The 17,802-nt window shown below is 47.4% G+C and overlaps 1 protein-coding gene and 1 pseudogene across 4 annotated transcripts in view; one reads left to right on the top strand and one right to left on the bottom strand.

The window, feature by feature from the left end:
• Positions 1–17,802, top strand: part of Tm9sf4 (transmembrane 9 superfamily protein member 4) — a 49,166-nt gene that overhangs the window by 25,735 nt on the left and 5,629 nt on the right. For 2 of the 4 annotated variants that reach the window (NM_133847.3, XM_006500476.3), the window contains exons 4-17: positions 228–396; positions 496–628; positions 1,919–2,042; positions 3,796–3,914; positions 4,016–4,127; positions 4,895–4,965; positions 7,242–7,374; positions 8,276–8,357; positions 8,455–8,530; positions 11,315–11,398; positions 13,608–13,783; positions 15,303–15,366; positions 16,747–16,866; positions 17,500–17,589. In NM_133847.3, the coding sequence (NP_598608.2) occupies positions 228–396; positions 496–628; positions 1,919–2,042; positions 3,796–3,914; positions 4,016–4,127; positions 4,895–4,965; positions 7,242–7,374; positions 8,276–8,357; positions 8,455–8,530; positions 11,315–11,398; positions 13,608–13,783; positions 15,303–15,366; positions 16,747–16,866; positions 17,500–17,589 (1,553 nt within the window). The remainder of the gene's footprint in view (positions 1–227; positions 397–495; positions 629–1,918; positions 2,043–3,795; positions 3,915–4,015; positions 4,128–4,894; positions 4,966–7,241; positions 7,375–8,275; positions 8,358–8,454; positions 8,531–11,314; positions 11,399–13,607; positions 13,784–15,302; positions 15,367–16,746; positions 16,867–17,499; positions 17,590–17,802) is intronic. The other 2 variants (XM_006500477.2, XM_030252272.1) reach the window with 1 other exon arrangement.
• On the bottom strand, positions 9,663–9,988 carry Gm20094 (predicted gene, 20094; annotated as a pseudogene).

Consider the following 17,802-nt stretch of genomic DNA (forward strand, 5'->3'; position numbering starts at 1 on the left):
CCAGGATAGAATGTCAGGCATAGGAAGATGTGGGAGTGGGACATTTACCAGCAACAGAACCCAGTGTAGGGAGGGTGGTGGGACAGTTAGAGCATGTGATTTCTTGGCTGTGGCACTGCTGACCTCCTTGGAACTCCATTTTGTCCTGCTGTCTGCAGCCCCATGACTGCTAACTTCAGCCACCATAGGGCTGAAGCTCTGAGCTCCATCTGTCTCTCTTACGGCAGGAGAGGTGCTGAGAGGGGACCGGATTGTCAACACCCCTTTCCAGGTTCTCATGAACAGTGAGAAGAAGTGTGAAGTTCTATGCAACCAATCTAACAAGCCAATAACCTTGACAGTGGAACAGAGCCGGCTGGTGGCCGAGCGAATCACAGAAGAATACTACGTTCACCTGTAAGTTTCTGCTGCTCCCAGACAGGCCTCCAGCTCAGCTCAGGGAGGGCCTGGTGGGAGTGTGGTTCTGAGAGTCTAAGTGAGGCCTTGGGTTTCTAGCATTGCTGACAACCTGCCTGTGGCCACCCGGCTGGAGCTCTACTCCAGCAACCGAGACAGTGATGACAAGAAGAAAGAAAAAGATGTGCAGTTTGAACATGGCTACCGACTTGGCTTCACGGATGTCAACAAGGTAGAGTATCTGGCGTGCTTGGAGGTCTGGGTAGGCGTACCTCTTAAGTGACAAATATTCGGGGTCATAGAGAATGGGAAAACATTCAGCTCTTGGCTAGCAACACGGGAAAAATGGGGTCAGCAGACTGGTGAGCTAGCACAGACAGCAAATACAATGCTTGCTTCTAAGCCTGATGACTTGAGTTCAATCCCCAAGTATCTAGGAGGCAAAGAGAACTAACTTCTCCACAAGTTGACCTCTGACCACCAGTGACGTGTACCCACACAGATAAATAAAATACTTTCTTTTAAAAAATGGGGGGGTCAACTACAGCACATTTCTACCAGAGTCTTGTGGTAGATAGCCTGTGAAAATTCTGTGACTTTGGACTGGCTCCAGAATAAACTACAAGGAGATATAGCTACTGGAATGTTAGATTCTGTTTCTATAAGATTTAAACTAGTAAAGGAACCTAGAACGTAAAGTGAGTAGGAGATAAGACCACATGATGATGAAGAACAGGCCTTGCACCATAGGCTTCCTGAGCTGAATCCTGCTTTCACCATCTGCTGGTGGTCTGAATGTGCCTGGCTCAGTGTCTGTAAACAAAGTAGCGATACTCACCTGTGTGGTTTTGAAAATCAGTCTGTGTATACACTTCACAACACAACTTCTCCAAGTAAACTAGTAACAACATAGACTGTAACTGTGACCTCTTTATCTGATTTTTCCCAGGGAATATAAGGCTGACATGCCTTTGTGGCATAGTCCCCGTCCTCAGAGGCCTTGTCTTAATTTGGAGAGAACTGGCGGTTGCCTTCCCCTAGCCAGGGAGCTGTTGTGCATATAGGATCTCATGAGGGAGGAGGGCACTTAGAGAAAGAGCTGGGCTGAGAGGATCAGAGGAAGGATATATCCCAGTTTCCATGGTGCTATGACAGAGGTGAAGGATAAAGACTGCTTGTGAAACAGGGAGAGGCTGGAGAGCCCAGGTAAGCAAGACAAGAACAGAACATGAATGAAATTGCCGTAAATGAAACCATTATTTGTATGCTGTCTTTAAAAAGAGAGAGAGTGACAACCAGGCTAAGGAAACTTGGGTTTTATCTGATAACCACCCCTGCCCCTAGAAAGACATAGGGAGTATCTGAGCTAGAGAGTAATATGACCAGAGCTGTGTTTTCCGAAGGCTGATGCAGCCAGGCAGTACTGGGCAGAGAAAGGATCTGGTGCTTGGAGTGGGCTCCCTGAGTAACTCTCTGGCTGGAGGCTGCTATCTATTTCTGACTCTCAGCTGCTCTGTTTTAGATCTACCTGCACAATCACCTCTCATTCATCCTTTATTACCACCGGGAGGACATGGAAGAGGACCAGGAGCACACATACCGTGTCGTCCGCTTCGAGGTGATTCCCCAGAGCATCAGGCTGGAGGGTGAGTGGGGCGGTATCAGCAGAGGGTCAGGGCTGGGTGGGCTGGGCTTTCACACACAGGATCTCCTCCCAAGCATGGCACATAGGTTCATCCCAAGAAGGCCACTCACTGTGCCCTAGCAGAGCAGGTGGGGGCGTCAGGGAGAGTTGCACCTGCTTTGTGGGCTGGGTACCATGTGAACTTACCACCTCCCAGCAACTCCAGGAGAGTAGCGGTGGCATCGATGAGAAGTCAGAGGCTGAAGAGGTTAGTGACTTGGCCAAGACCCGATAGCAAGTTGAGGCTTTATTGAGCTTCTTCCCAAGAGCCAGCCAGTCTGGTAAAGAAGAAGGGATGAAAAGACAGGCAAAGCCATTGAGAAGCAGATTGCTGATTGCTGATTGCTTTGTCTCCCCCTGTGTGGGTGATTGGCCTGGAGTCAACTGCAGGCCTGGAATAGAAGGACCCAACCCAGCCTTTTTTTTTTTTTTGGTCTTTTGAGACAGGGTTTCTATGTATAGCCCTGGCTGTCCTGGAACTCATTCTGTAGACCAGGCTGGCCTCGAACTCAGAAATCCGCCTGTCTCTGCCTCCCTCTCTGGGATTAAAGGCGTGTGCCACCACTGTGGGGGGCGGGGGGCACCCAGTCTTGATAGGCCACATAGGATTTGGTGAAATTTTATTTTCTCTTCCTCCTCCTCCTCTCCCTTTTCCTCTTCTTCTTTTCCTTCCTTCCTTCCTTCCTTCCTTCCTTCCTTCCTTCCTTCCTTCCTTTCTGTTTGTTTTTGAGACATGGTCTCTGTAAATAGGCCTGGCTGTCCTGGAACTCACTATATAGATCAAACCAGCCTTGAACTCACAAAGGTCTATCTCCCACTCCCTCTGGAGTGCTGGGATTAAAGGCATGCTCCACCACAACCTGCCCTTTTGTTCTTAAAACTGGGTCTCACCGTGCAGCGCAAACTGGCCTTGAGTGCATGGGTCCTCTTGTTTCTGCCTTTTCATATGCTAGGAGTCAATTCTCAGCCTGACTTACTAGGCAAGTGCTCTACCCTGAGCTCTGTCACCAGCCGGCCTTTGGGATCAGAGACAGATCACCCACCACTCCACACTGGTGATTTTTTGGCTTACTGAAAAAGTCATGGCCCGTGACTTGGCACATGTAGCAATGCTAAAGTATGAACACTGAATGTAGGCACCATCCTGCCTTCCTGTGTGTGTCACAAGCACAGCTCAGCTCTCCATGGCTCTTCAGGATCACACTCTGTTCCTCTCGCCAGCATGGTGCCTGGCCCATGGCTGGTGTTCACTATGTGCTGGTTTCTCTAGCGTGTTTATCATGTGCTTGATGAAGTGATGGGTGAGTGGAAGGGGAAGGCATTGGAATGCTTGGGTTTCTAAAGTAATAGATGCCTGAATGATGAGCAGGTGGAAGGAGCCACTGTTGGCCATGCTGCCTGATTGAGTGGAGAGGGGTCCATGGATGTGTGGGGTGAATGTAGAGAGCCAGCTGCTGTTTGGATGGAGGGAATTAGACTCAGATCCTTCTCTCTCTCCCTCCCCCATGTACATAACTTTTTATTCCTGAAGGCCCTTGGGAAAGCCAGGGCCCTGGGTGAGTCTTGAGATAGCTATAAGCCACAGTCACCTTCTGTGCTCCCAGCTTCCACTCAACCCTGATAGCAGGTGGACTTTGAGACCCTTGCAGAGTAGCCCTGCCTGGGGGAATTGTACTGGTCACTGTGCGAGCAGACTGGGTCTCTGTCTCTCACAGACCTCAAAACAGGCGAGAAGAGTTCATGTACCCTACCCGAGGGTGCCAACTCCTTACCCCAAGAAATTGACCCCACTAAGGAGAATCAGCTGTACTTCACCTACTCTGTGCACTGGGAGGTGAGACAGAACACCTGCTCTGGCCTGGGGAGGAGGGCTTGCTCTGGGCTGGGCTCCTCTGTCCAATAGGAGACCTGACGCTGCTTCCTCATGCCTGCCAGGAAAGTGACATCAAATGGGCCTCTCGATGGGACACTTACCTAACCATGAGTGATGTGCAGATCCACTGGTTTTCCATCATTAACTCTGTCGTGGTAGTCTTCTTCCTGTCAGGTGAGAATTGAAGGAGGAGTTGGGGGTCTGAGGCATCACAATACTTACAGGGTATTTCTAGGGTGTTGTCAGGGCTGCGTGTGGTCAGAAGCAGTCCCCATGGTCCTGTGCCAGCCCCCCTGTGTACAGAAATGAACAAGAATTGGACTCTGCTCTAGTGAGTTTTCTAGAGAAGAGCAGATAGGTTTGTCTATGCACAGTCACTGATGCGTTCTACAGCCTCCAGAAGCATGGGCCTGCTGTGAGACAAGCTTGGCAGGAAGCTGGGGGAGACTCTAGACAGAGGTAGAGTGAGGAGGTTGCTTCCATGTCGTGAGAGACAAAGATAGCAGTAGTTCCTGCTTATTCACTGCCTATGAAGAGACTGGCTGCTACCCAGGCTTCACTAAGGCCAGTCCTCAGCTCAAGAAGTGAGTCTAAAAGCACAAAGTGAGCTCACAGTCATGAGCCCATGTCCTAAGCACTATACTGTGTCCTAGAGAGGAAGACAGGACAAGTGAGGCAGAGTGACTCAGGGAACTGCTGAGGGACAGTGAGAGGCGAAGATGCCCCATGTGAGTTGATGCATTGCCAGTAACAGGAATGGCATGGGACTCTCCTCCCTGACACAAAAAAGCAGCAGCCTGTGGCCACCTCTGCCATCCTGCAGCCTCCTTGTCTTCATACCCCTGCTCAGCTGGAGCAGAGCTCGCTTAAGTGGGAGGTGGCCCTGTTGAGCAGGGCGTGGAGCTAGAACACTGCTCACCCTCCCACCCTGTCCTCTGCAGGCATCCTCAGCATGATTATCATCCGGACCCTGCGGAAGGACATCGCCAACTACAACAAGGAGGATGACATTGTACGAGGTCTTGGCTGGGGCGGACGGACTGGAAGAGGGAGGATGATATCAGTAGGGCTCTGCACTTGCCAGGCCTGTGTGTGTGCATGCACATGCGTGTGTGAGAGAGCACAGTAGATCTCAAAGGCATTGAAAAGAAAAAGAAATATTTTTTATTCCTCAAAGTGGTAGGTGTTTGAAAGAAGTCACAGAAGAAAAAAAAAACTTGGTTAGTTTGTCACTTAAAATTTTTAAAGTAGAGGTTTTGAAATGGTGCATCATGGTACGGGTGCTTGCCACCAAGCATTCTAGCCTGAGTTTGATCCCTGAGACCCACATGGTGGGAGGAGAGAACTGGAACTAACTCCCCCAGATTGTCCTCCGACCTCCACTTACACTTTATTATGCATGTACACCCACACACACACATACTTAAGTAAATAAATAAGTAATGCAATCTTTAAAAAAAATTAAATTTAAAACTAGGGCTAGGCATACTATTACACACTGTGATCTTAGCGCTCAGGCGTGAGGCAGGAGAGGCTGGAGATGACGCGCCTCCATAGCAAGACCCTCATATCAAAACCAGCAAGGCCCAGCTCAGTTATTTGTCCCTGTTATTCCTTGGGAGACAGAGGCAGGTAGAGCTGTATGAGTTCAAAGTCAGCCTGATATACGTAGTGAATTCTAAGCCTACCTGGATCCGAACAAAACAAAAATCACCACCACCACCATCAAAAGACAAAAAGGACTTAAAAAAATCCTAATTTCTTATGTATCGAACATTTCTTATATATTTACAGACAAGAAACTAGCTATACATAGCCAATAACTATGTGTTTTTTTTTTTTTGGTATGCCTGGTTTCTCACACACACACACACACTTCAGGAAACCCCACCTCCACCCTTGCCCAAATCCAGATTCAAACTGTCATAAGAAAGTGATGTTGGGACATGTAAGTAGCACAGATTTTTATTTTTCTTTCTTGAGACAGGGTCTCACTATGTTGCCTGGGCACTTTCAAACTGGAGATCCTTCTGCCTCAGCCTCTGAGTGCTAGCTAGATCACAGGTATACACCACCACACACAACTTCTTTCCTCTTACCTTTTTATTATTATTATTATTATTAATTGTGGGGCTGAGGAGATGGCTTAACTGATAAAGTGCTTGCCTAGGCACACAAACATGAGGACCTGAGCTTGGATGCCTAGTGCCCATGTAAAGCCAGGCGTGGCAGTGTGTGCATCTTTAACTGCAGTGCTGAGGGGCAGATGTGAAGGAGTCTCTGGGGTTCAGAGAGACCTTGTATCAAAAAGATAAGGTGGAGAGCAATTGGGGAAGACACCCGATGTTGACCTCTGACCTCCACATGCACATACACAAAAGCATACTGTACTAATGGTTAGCATGGTTAATATGGAAGCCCATCATGGTAGCTCAAACCTTTAATATCAACACTCAGGAGGCACAGGCAGAAGCAGACAAATCCCTGTGAGTTCCAAGGCCAGCCTGATCTCCATAGTGAGTTTCATACAAAGTAAGACCCTGTCTCAAACAAAAAGAAAAAAAGGTTAACATGGGGGGAAATGTTCAAAAATCTTGAAAATAACAAAGTACTCAGTATGACACTCAGCATTTTTTAAAACATTCATGTGTATACATGAATAAACATAGGTTAAAAACTAAAGAAAACAGTGGTATCTTTTTATGTCAATGTAGAAACATTTATGTATATAGGTCATTTTATTTTTTTAGAGGTTTCTGTCATAAGAAAAGTCTCTTGTCATGCTGCCCAGGCTACCTTGAACTCTCAGTTCTGCCTTATCCTCTTGAGTGGTAAGACCCAAGACATATACCACCACATGTGGCCTTTTCTCTGCTTTTAAATTTTTTTAAATATACTAAACATTTTCTTTTTCTTTACATTCCTTTAAATTTTATGACATATACCTTTTTTTTTATAAAGGTAAATACATATTTATAATCAGGAAAAAATAAGTTACTTCAGAAACTCACCATCCATGGACTATTAAGTTAGCATTTAGTGTGCTGGTGTTTGCATGGTCTCCCGTGCTCTAGTCTTGTCATTAGAAGGTGTCTAGTCTTGGAATTAGGAGGTGATTTTTCCCGCAGCTACAAGCCCCGTGCTGTGCTTGGCCTCCCTTCTCTGGGTCAAATTCCTCTGACAAGCCTATGGTGCTGGTTTGATGGGGTAGCCTGGGTCTACAGGGTGTTTCCTGCAGGAGCCTCTGTCTCACAACCCCCTCCCCCCCTTCTCTGTTCCTTGCTACAGGAAGACACCATGGAGGAGTCTGGGTGGAAGCTTGTGCATGGTGATGTCTTCAGGCCACCCCAATATCCCATGATCCTCAGCTCTCTGCTGGGCTCAGGCATTCAGCTCTTCTGCATGATCCTGATTGTCATCTGTGAGTGGGTGTGTGGGCTGGGTATGGCGGTCAAAGGAACATGGCCTGATCCTAAGGCATAGCCACCTCTCTGTGACTTAAGCAAAAGGGTAGTAGGCTTATCTCCCAGGAGCAGGCCAAGCATTCTGGGTAGCTACCCCAAGCCCGCAGTAGTGATTCCCTCCGCTGTTTTTCAGCTCTGTTCACATAAGAACCATCATGAGTACTTGGTCAGGGAAGCACACATCAGCACTATGAAGCTAACTCCTCTCTGTCCTCAGAGTAAGTAGCTAGTCCAGAATCACTACCAGCCTCAGGGCTGGCTCAGGATTCTTCCCCTTCAAGGTCGGGTCTGAGATATGTAGCCCAAGCTAAGATGAGCAATCACTTTGTCTGCCTGTGCCACTGCATACAGCAGGACTTTTTCCATTAATCTAGGGACAAAAACTCACTAATTTATAGTAATTACAGACAGGTCTGGAGTCAGTCTGCCTAAATTTATCTCTCACCCTCAACCTTTGAGCTTTATGACTGATAGCCACCTAGCCTTGTTGGGTTCAGTTTCCTTGTCTAAGAAATGGAGAGGCTAACTTCCATCTTAGAGGGTCAAGTTAGATTCAGCTTGCAGGTGTTCAGAATGCTCTCAACGGGTTGTGTGGTTCATTCCAAGGGCTCTGGGGACAAGAAGGTATGGTGAAGGTTCAGACTGCCAAGACCCAGCAGCTGCTCCAACCCCCCCCCTCCCCAAACCCCAGCTACAACCCAGTCTTTCCGTATAAAGAGCTTTGCTGTTTCAAAGGCCAAAAAAGAAGGGAATCTCTTCTTAGCCCCATTTGTCTAGCAGCCTATATGTCTGCCCATCAGAAGCTTCAGGCCTGACAAAACACCCTGATCCTGAGCCTGCCTTCTGTCCCCTCTGTAGTCGTGGCCATGCTTGGGATGCTGTCGCCGTCCAGCCGGGGAGCTCTCATGACCACTGCCTGCTTCCTCTTCATGTTCATGGGGTAGGTGTATGTGAGGATGTTCCCAGGGGATGGCACAAGCCTGCTTCACGCCACTTACAGGACTCCTTATTGTGGATTCTGCCTTTTCCTACAACAGGGTATTTGGTGGATTTTCTGCTGGCCGTCTCTACCGAACTCTAAAAGGCCATAGGTGGAAGAAAGGAGCCTTCTGTGTAAGTCTTCCCTCCTCGCCCCTCCTTTCCCCCCTTCTCCTCCTCCCCCTCTTCTTCCTCCTCTTCTTCTTCCTTCTCCTCCTCCTCCTTTTCCTAGCATTTGTTGGGGCCTGAGACACCCTTCCTACAGCACTCAGGAGCTTAGGTAGGCCCTGATATGGATTTTTAAGCTAGTAGCTAAACAACGTGATGGTGGAGCAGTGGGGGCTAGGGCCCACAGTCTCCGGTTCTAGGCTCTCTTAAGCTTCCAAAAGTATCTCAGCATTGCAGATGCTCCATCCACAGAGTGATACAGAGGTTGAACTTGGGCAACTTTTTGCTTGCATTGTCTAGTGACTGGAGCAAGAGACTAGTGGATTCAGAGTGGTGAGCGCATCCCAGGAGAACAGCACACCCAACAGACTAGAGAGAATTGGCTGCCAGGCTGTGTGACAGCCAGCTGACACGGCAGTCGCCAGAGTGAAGACACGTGGAGGTGGAAAAGTCCACAGAAATGGGGCAGTGCAGGCTGGGGTTCTCCCAGGGACCTTTTCTTCTTTCTGTTCACAGTGTTAGATGTGGTGCCCAGACTGTAAGTTTCAGTCAGAAAGGAAGAGGAGGAATTCTCTGCTATACAGTGGAAAGGAACAAAAAAGAAAAGACATCTTGACATTTGAACTGGGCCTAAGGAATATTTTAGGTAGCTGGAATTGCTGAGATCCTAGGTTTTGCGATCTTTTTGTTTGTATGGTTGGTTAGTTGGTTTGGTTTTTTTTTTTTTTTTAATATTTATTTATTTATTATATGTAAGTACACTGTAGCTGTCTTCAGACACTCCAGAAGAGGGAGTCAGATCTCATTACAAATGGTTGTGAGCCACCATGTGGTTGCTGGGACTTGAACTCAGGACCTTAGGAAGAGCAGTCGGTGCTCTTAACCACTGAGCCATCTCTCTAGCCCTGGTTTGGTTTTTTGAGACAGGGTTTCGCTGTAGAGCCCTGGCTATCCTGGAACTCACTCTGTAGAACAGGCTACCTTGAACTCAGATGTCCCCCTGCCAGCCACTGCCTCCTGAGTGCTGGGACTACAGATGTGCACCACCACACCCAGCTGGGATTCTAGTATTTTTTTTTTTATTTTTTTAATTTTTTCCAGGCAACGCTTTATTTACTTCATGCCCTTGTCCCCCCCTCTGGCTCACTCGTCCTGTGATGAGAAGGACTCAGCCACCCACAATAATGTTATTAATGGGTATATGGATCAGTTTCACGAAGAAGCCAATGAATCCCATGATAGCAAATCCTATAGCTGTAGCCATGGCAATCTTCTGGAATTCTTTTCTGTCGGGTTTGGTGCATCTTTTAACCATCCGAATTGAGTCCTTTACAAACTGCTGGCTGGGCTCTACAAACTGCATTACCTGATCCATGTTTGTTGGATGGCGGATTGAGAGCGTAGAGACACGTAGCTTAGGAGAGACTTTTTTTTTTAATTTTAATTAAGTGTATGTGTGTGCACACGCGTGCGTGTGTTTTTTTTTTGTTTTTTTTTTTTTGAGACAGGGTTTCTCTGTTTAACAGAGCTATAGCTGTCCTGGAACTCACTTTGTAGACCAATCTAGCCTGGAACTCATGCCTGCCTCTGCCTCCTGAGTGTTGGGATTAAAGACATGCACCACCACCATGTCTGGCTAGATCCTAGTCTTGACGTGGCTTTTCTTGATGGATAATCATAAACAGCCCTCTCTGAACTTCTGGTTTCCATCTCTCCAATGGGGATAGGTGCAACATATAACCTCTGGTACACTCATACCACAAGATGTTGATGACCCACAAGAGGGCCCAAGGACAAGAACTCACAAGAGCAGTGACTAGCTATTGGATGGGAGACAGTGAGCCAAAGAAGTTAATACACAGTTTGAGTGTTAGCTTGGGCCTTGACCTCTGTGCTTAGTGACCTATCTGGATGCCTAGATCATCCCAGTGTGGAAGGATGAGACTCAAGTGTAAGCCTGGGGCCTTGGGTTTTTGTGCCTGGCCTCTAGCCTGAGAGACTGACTAGATTACATTGCGTGAAATCAGGCTTTGGAGGGTGTCTAGGTTCTAAACTCTGCTCTGCCCTTGATAAAGTGTGATCTAGAGTGGAGAGATGCCCTTATCTTTTAGTAGGGTCTCTTCTAAACCTGTCTGTAGTGAGGGTGAGGTGAGATGGTACAGGTAGAGCCCACAGTTGCCATCTTTAAGAAGCTACTAAAGCTGAACCATTATTTTAGGCAGTTGGAGTTGGAGCCTAAACGTACATATTTTCTGGCCGTTTTATTTATTTATGAAGCAAATACTTAGTGAGTAGCTGCTGTGCTGTGTGATGAGAACACAACAGAGTACAGGATTTACAGTGTAATGGGGAAACAGACATTGATCAGGCAGCAAAGCATATGCTGGTGCTCCTTGTCTCGGTGAGATTACATCTCAGTTTGATAGAGTCGGAGATGGATGTATATCTCACACGCCAAAGTTAGTGTGGTTGCTACAGAAGGCCTCTAACCGGCAGAACATCGCCAATTCAAAAGATCCTAAGTAGACCCTTTATAAGGTGACCACCATCTATAATTAGGAAGTAGGTTGAGAGCAAGGAAAAAGCAGTTACAGGGCTCTGCAAAGTCTCAGAACAGGAGGCCTGTCTTGTGTGGGATCAGAAAAGAAGCTGTGCTTAAGCAGAAACCCAAAGGAAGCCTCTGGTCCTCAGCTCCCCAAGGACCTGTGGGAAGCCAGATGCAGCTCCCCAACCTGTTCCTCTTGCTCCCAGACAGCGACACTGTATCCTGGTGTGGTTTTCGGCATCTGCTTTGTGTTGAATTGCTTCATCTGGGGAAAGCACTCATCAGGAGCAGTAAGTACCTTTCCCCGCTGCCAAGCCCCTCTCCAGCAAGGAGAGCTGGTGAGGCTCAGTCCTATTCCCTAAGGACATTTCCTGTTACTGTTCCCTTCCCTTTTCTGAGCCCCCAGAGTTCTGTTCCCAGCTGTAGGGGTTGAAGGTTGGCTGGGGTTTCCCCAGCATTGCCCATCTTATCATCTGCCTGTGCCCTGGCCCTGGCCTTTCTGCAGGCTTGGGAACAGCTGGCCACAGATGACTTCTCTAAAGGGAGGTTTCCACACTCCAGGGGCCAGTCGGGGAATTCCCCGTGGTTTAATCAAGTGAGAGCTGCCTGGTATTCGTGGAGAAGGCTCACCTCAGCATCCTGTCAGCACCAACCCAGAGTGGAGCTCCCATTAAGCCTTGAGGTTGCCAGCAGCTCCTCGGGACTCTGTGACGGAGGGAGGGTGGGGCAGGTGCTTGTTAGGGCTGCTAAGGACTCTGGATATGGTATGAGTGTAGGCTGCTGCTTTCCAGCAGCATGAACACTTCCCCCACCCTGGTATTCAAGGTGGGCTTTCTAAAGAGCACAGAGACAGTAGGAAATGAAGCAGTGGAGCCATCCAGAGGTGAATACCTACCGTGGAGGTTTTAGATGTGTACTCTTTCCATCTTTCTCCTTCAACAGAGATGTTTAAAATGAGAGTATATGATTTAAAATTTACAACGAATGATGCTTATTGTAATACTGTTCTAAACATTTAATGTCCTCTGTTTCTTATTTTTAGGTTGCATACACAGTAATACATTGCATTGCAGCATTTTACACTCTGTCACTCTGCTTTGTCACTCACTCAGTCTTTACTCACTGTCCTCTTCCTTGTCCCTGCCCCCTCTGGCTGCTCCCCTTCTTCCCCAGCTGACTCCCAACTTCTGCTTTCTTATCACATGTATTCCATTACCCTATTTCCCCTACGTGAAGATCTCTTCCTTCCTTCTAATGATCCCTCTCTAGTTTCATGAGTTACATATACACATATATAAATGTAGATACAAAAATGTTTAGTGTAGGTTCTATGTATAAGAGAAAACTTGCAGTATTTGTCTTTCAGAGTCTGGCTTATTTTAACATAACAGTTTCAAGTTCCATCCATTTCCCGCAGAGTGTTGGTATTTCCTTTTCTTCATCTTCGGTACATCCATTTCCTGGCTGTTGGGACCAGTGCAGCAGTAGAGGTGGATGTACAAGTGTCTTTGTAGTGTGCTGACTGAAAGTTCTCTGCATCTGTACCCAAGTAATAGAGCTGAGCCATGTGGGATCTGTGTTTTTACTTTATACTGGTTTCTATAGTGGCTGCACAAATTTACCCTCCCACATTAATATGTTGTTAACATACTGATTTTTGCACAAGCCTTATAGAAAATGACTTACAGAAGATGATGGGGAAGATGAAAAATATCAGTTCTAACCCCACCCCCCTTCTACAGAAGCACTGTTAGCTTTCTGTTGTAGGCTTTTCCAGACACATGCACATCCAAACACTGAATTTGGGAGCCTAGGGTGCAGCTCAGTTAGCAGAGTGCTTGCCTAGCGTGCTGGGAACCCTGAGTTCCGGCTGCAGCACTTCATGGACTCACTATGCTAGTGCATGCCTTCCGATCCCAGCACCCAGGAGCTGGAGGCAAGAGGATCGGGAGTTCAAGGTCGTCCTTGGCTACATAGTAGGTTCAAAGCCAGCTACCTAGGATATAAGAGGTCCTGTTGAATAAAATGAATTTTATTAAAATGGAGTTCTTTTATTACTCCAGAGCCATGCCCTGCTCTTCTCCACTTGGGAGAATGCTGTGAAGTTTCATTTTAACCAAACTCTAGCAGTTTTGCCTTCTCCCTTGTCTTCACACAGCAGCCCTTGTGTAGTGTCTGTCCTTATGGCACCTTCATGACTCCTTGGGATTCTCAGTCCCCACTGCCTCCCTGGAGGCTCCTGGGATGCTGAGGTTCCATCTTCCCTGGAAGCTCACATGGCCCCATCTGCACTCTGCTTTCCCCACAGGAGATTCTTGGCCAGGCCAGGAGCCCTGTGGCAGAAAAGTCTGCAGGACCTTTCCCCACCACAGTGGTCCTGCTGTGCATGTGGCTTCTCCTCCCTGGGAGCCCAGAGCTGCCCATCCCTACTACTACCCCTGCATGGCTTCTGTTCTAGGTATCAAGGCCTACAGGAGCCTCACAACATTGTGTCCACAGGTACCGTTTCCCACCATGGTGGCGTTGCTGTGTATGTGGTTCGGGATCTCCCTGCCCCTTGTCTACTTGGGCTACTATTTCGGCTTCCGCAAGCAGCCATATGACAACCCTGTGCGCACAAACCAGATTCCCCGGCAGATCCCTGAACAACGGTGGTACATGAACCGATTTGTGGGGTGAGTCTAGACAGAGGTAAACAGGGGGCTTCCAGGGTGGACAACCCCAGAGCTCCCCTAAGCCATCTCCTTAGGAGAACGTGAAGAGGCTCCCTTCTCAGAACGGTGCTGGGGTGACTCTACAGCAGCAGCAAGTATACTGCTAGATGGCCTGTGTATTAGTCAGGGTTCTCTAGAGTCACAGAACTTATGGATAGTCTCTATATAGTAAAGGAATTTATTGATGACTTACAGTCGGCAGCCCAATTCCCAACAATTGTTCAGTCGCAGCTGTGAATGGAAGTCCAAGGATCTAGCAGTTACTCAGTCTCACGCAGCAAGCAGGCGAAGGAGCAAGAGCAAGAGCTAGACTCCCTTCTTCCAATGTCCTTATATTGTCTCCAGTAGAAGGTGTAGCCCAGATTAAAGGTGTGTTCCACCACACCTTTAATCCCAGATGAAAGGCGTAGCCCGGATTAAAGGTGTGTTTCTTAAACTCGGAGATTCAATCTTCTGGAATCCATAGCCACTATGGCTCAAGATCTTCAAACCAAGATCCAGATAAGGATCTCCAAGCCTCCAGATAAGGGTCACTGGTGAGCCTTCCAATTCCGGATTGTAGTTCATTCCAAATATTGTCAAGTTGACAACCAGGAATAGCCACTACAGCCTGCAAGCTCAGCTTCATGTCACAGTGAAGACAAGATGCCGCAGACTTAATGTCTACTTAGAAATGAGGTCAGGGAAGCAGAGAGGTAGAAGGTGGCAGAGCTTAAGACTTTTGCTTAAGCTGAGGATATAGCTCAGTGTAAAATACTTACAGCCTGGCAGTGGTGGCGCACGCCTTTAATCCCAGCACTTGGGAGGCAAAGGCAGGCGAATTTCTGAGTTTGAGGCCAGCCTGGTCTGCAGAGTGAGTTCCAGGACAGCCAGGGCTACACAGAGAAACCCTGTCTCAAAAAACAACAACAAAAACCCACTTACTTATGGGGCTGGAGAGATGGCTCAGTGGTTAAAGACTGTTCTTCCAGAGGTCCTGAGTTCAGTTCCCAGCAACCACATGGTGCTCACAACCATCTGTAATGGAATCTGATGCCCTCTTCTGGTGTGTCTGAGCATAGCTACAGTGTACTTATATAGTCAAATATATCTTTTAAAAAGAGGGGGGAAAAAAAACCAAAGGAGCTGGGCAGTGGTAGTGCACACCTTTAATCCCAGTACTCGGGAGACAGAGACAGGGGGATCTCTGTGAGTTGGAAGTCAGCCGGGTCTACAGAGCAAGTTCTAGGACTGTACAGAGAAACCCTGTCTCAAAAAAAAAAAAAAAACAAAAGATGAAAGATGATCCCTGGGCAGGTCAGTCACTATTCTACCAGTTCCCACCTATGAACTGAAGAGAGTTTTGGCTACCCTGCTCTTTTCCCAAAAAGATAGACTGATCACAAATGGCAGACTTAGACCTACCACCATATGGGCATTCTCTGTACTGATGCTTAGGAGCGAGCACGGGCTTCCCATTAACACGGCTTCTCTGCTGCAGCATCCTCATGGCTGGGATCCTGCCCTTTGGTGCCATGTTCATTGAGCTGTTCTTCATCTTCAGTGTGAGTACTGCTGCCTCCTCACCTTCCACACAGCCTGGCCACACGAGTCATTTAGGCTTCTTGCTGTCTGTGACACTGCAGGAGTCCTTTCTTCACTTTTAAGTCTGTCGTAACCAGGGTAACCAGGCCGCGCTGTGCACGAGGGGCTGCTGCATGTCAGGGCTCAGCACGGGGAGCCCTCTCTGCCCTCTGAGCACCAGGCACACATGTTGTGCAGACAGGCTAGACAGTCATATATGCAAAATAATTTTTAACCTTTTTTTTTTTTTAAATTAAAGGCAAGGGAACTGGAAAGATGGCTCAGGGGTTAAGAGCACTAGCTGCTCTTCCAGAGGTCCTGAGTTCAATTCCCAGCAACCACATGGTGGCTCACAACCATCTGTAATGGGGTCTGATTTCCTCTTCTGGTGTATCTGAAGAGAGCAACAGTGTACTCACATTCATAAAATACATAAATAAATCTTTAAAAAAAAAGACAAGGCAAGGCCCAGGTGCAGTGGTGCCTGCCTTAGCTCCCAGCCTGCCTTTGGGAGGCAGAGAGAGGCAAGCAGTACTTTAAGGCTAGTCTGGTCGGCAGAGTTCCAAACAGCCAGGCTTACACAGAGAAACTCTGTCTTGAAAAGAAAAGTCAAGGTTAGGAGTAGTTGACCAACACAGAACAAGCTCAATTGTATTTTTGTAGACTCTGTCTCACATTGCTTTGTTTGAGCTTTATTTATTTATTTTTAATTGGTTTCTTTGCTTTTCTTTAGGGTGTGTGTGTGTGTGTGTGTGTGTGTGTGATTCTTGGGTTGTTTTTTGTTTGGTTGGTTTTGGTTTTTTGTGTTTTTTTTTTCCTGGTTATTTTTGTTTTGTCTTTCTTAAAAGAGAGACAAAAAACATAAAATTAGGTGGATGGGCGGAATGGAGAGAGGGGAAAACACCAAAATACATTATACTAAAAACGTTTTCAATAAAAAGAGGTATAAAAAAAAAAAAAAAAAAAAAGGTCAAGAGGGGCTGGAGAGATGGTTCGGTAGTTAAGACTGTTCTAGAGAACCCGAGTTCAATACCCAGCATCCGCACAGCACGGCAGGTCGTACTGTCTACAACTGTAGTCTCATGGGATCCAGTACCACCTTCTGGTGTGCAAGTGTACATTTAGGCAAAAACCCGTATATATAAATAAATAAATCTTTTTTAAGAACAGCAACAGAAAAAGGTCACGGTTATGCAGGCCTGAAGGCCGCGGCATGCACATGGTCTGGGGCAAGCTGCCCTTAGTGGTAGCAGCTGCTGTATTGATCGCGGTGGGAGTGGGAGGGAGCCCTGGTGGAGGAAGCGGCTGCTAGGTGGGCACTGAGGGGAGCAAGGCCCTGAAGCTATTTCTGGTGCCCACAGGCAATCTGGGAGAACCAGTTCTATTACCTCTTCGGTTTCCTGTTCCTCGTTTTCATCATCCTGGTGGTGTCCTGCTCACAAATCAGCATAGTCATGGTGTACTTCCAGCTGTGTGCAGAGGTGAGGGGAGTGGGCCAGTGGGGGTGGGGTGGGATAGGACAAATCCAATACTGACCGTCTCCATGGGGCTTTGAGGTATCCCATGCGGGATGCTGCCTCAGGCTGTCTCGCCCCCCTGCCCAAGCCATTTTCTACTCTACCCTCACAGCATGGCCATGATCTTGTCAGTATCAGACCCACTCCAGATAACTCCAGTTGGCAGGTGTAGATTGTTGTCCTGGCTCCCCCATAGGAATTAGCTATTACAGAGTGGATATAGGCCAGGCAGGCAGTGGATAGGCCATGAGCCAGGGCTCAAATCCAGCTCTTCACTAGGAGAATAGTGTGGCGGTTACCTCAGCGATCCTCACCCATAGGAAGTCTATGCCCAAGCAAACTTACTTGTTACTTTTTTTTTAATCTTTTAAAAAGTTGAGATATGGTTTATAAGCAGTAAAATTTACCCATTTTAATCTGGAATTCTGTGGTTTTTAGAAATAAATCCAGATGTGGGGTTGTCATCACAAGCTATAAAACATTTCATTATCCAGATGTGACTCTTCTTACCTAGAGCCTTGAAGCCCTCTGTTGGCGTGAGATATGTGGGAAGATGGCTTGGATTCTGCCGTGACCCTCCCTTTCTTTGCTTCTTAGGATTACCGCTGGTGGTGGAGGAATTTCCTTGTCTCAGGGGGATCTGCATTCTACGTCCTGGTCTATGCCATCTTTTATTTTGTTAACAAGGTACTACCTTCCCAGAGATCCCCTTAGCCCTCTCTGCTGCATGTTGGAGGGGGAGGAAGAGGCTGTTGATAGGAAGCCAAGTGTCTGGATTGTGCTTTTACATCCAAAGTGGAGATGACCAGAGCTATTATATGTTATGTGTTATATGTTTGGGAACAAGCCTTCAGTCTGAATAACAGTGAGAATGCTATATGCAGAAACCTGTGAGATTCT

Source organism: Mus musculus, chromosome 2 (assembly GCF_000001635.26).
Source record: "Mus musculus strain C57BL/6J chromosome 2, GRCm38.p6 C57BL/6J".
In the NCBI taxonomy this organism is placed as follows: domain Eukaryota; kingdom Metazoa; phylum Chordata; class Mammalia; order Rodentia; family Muridae; genus Mus; species Mus musculus.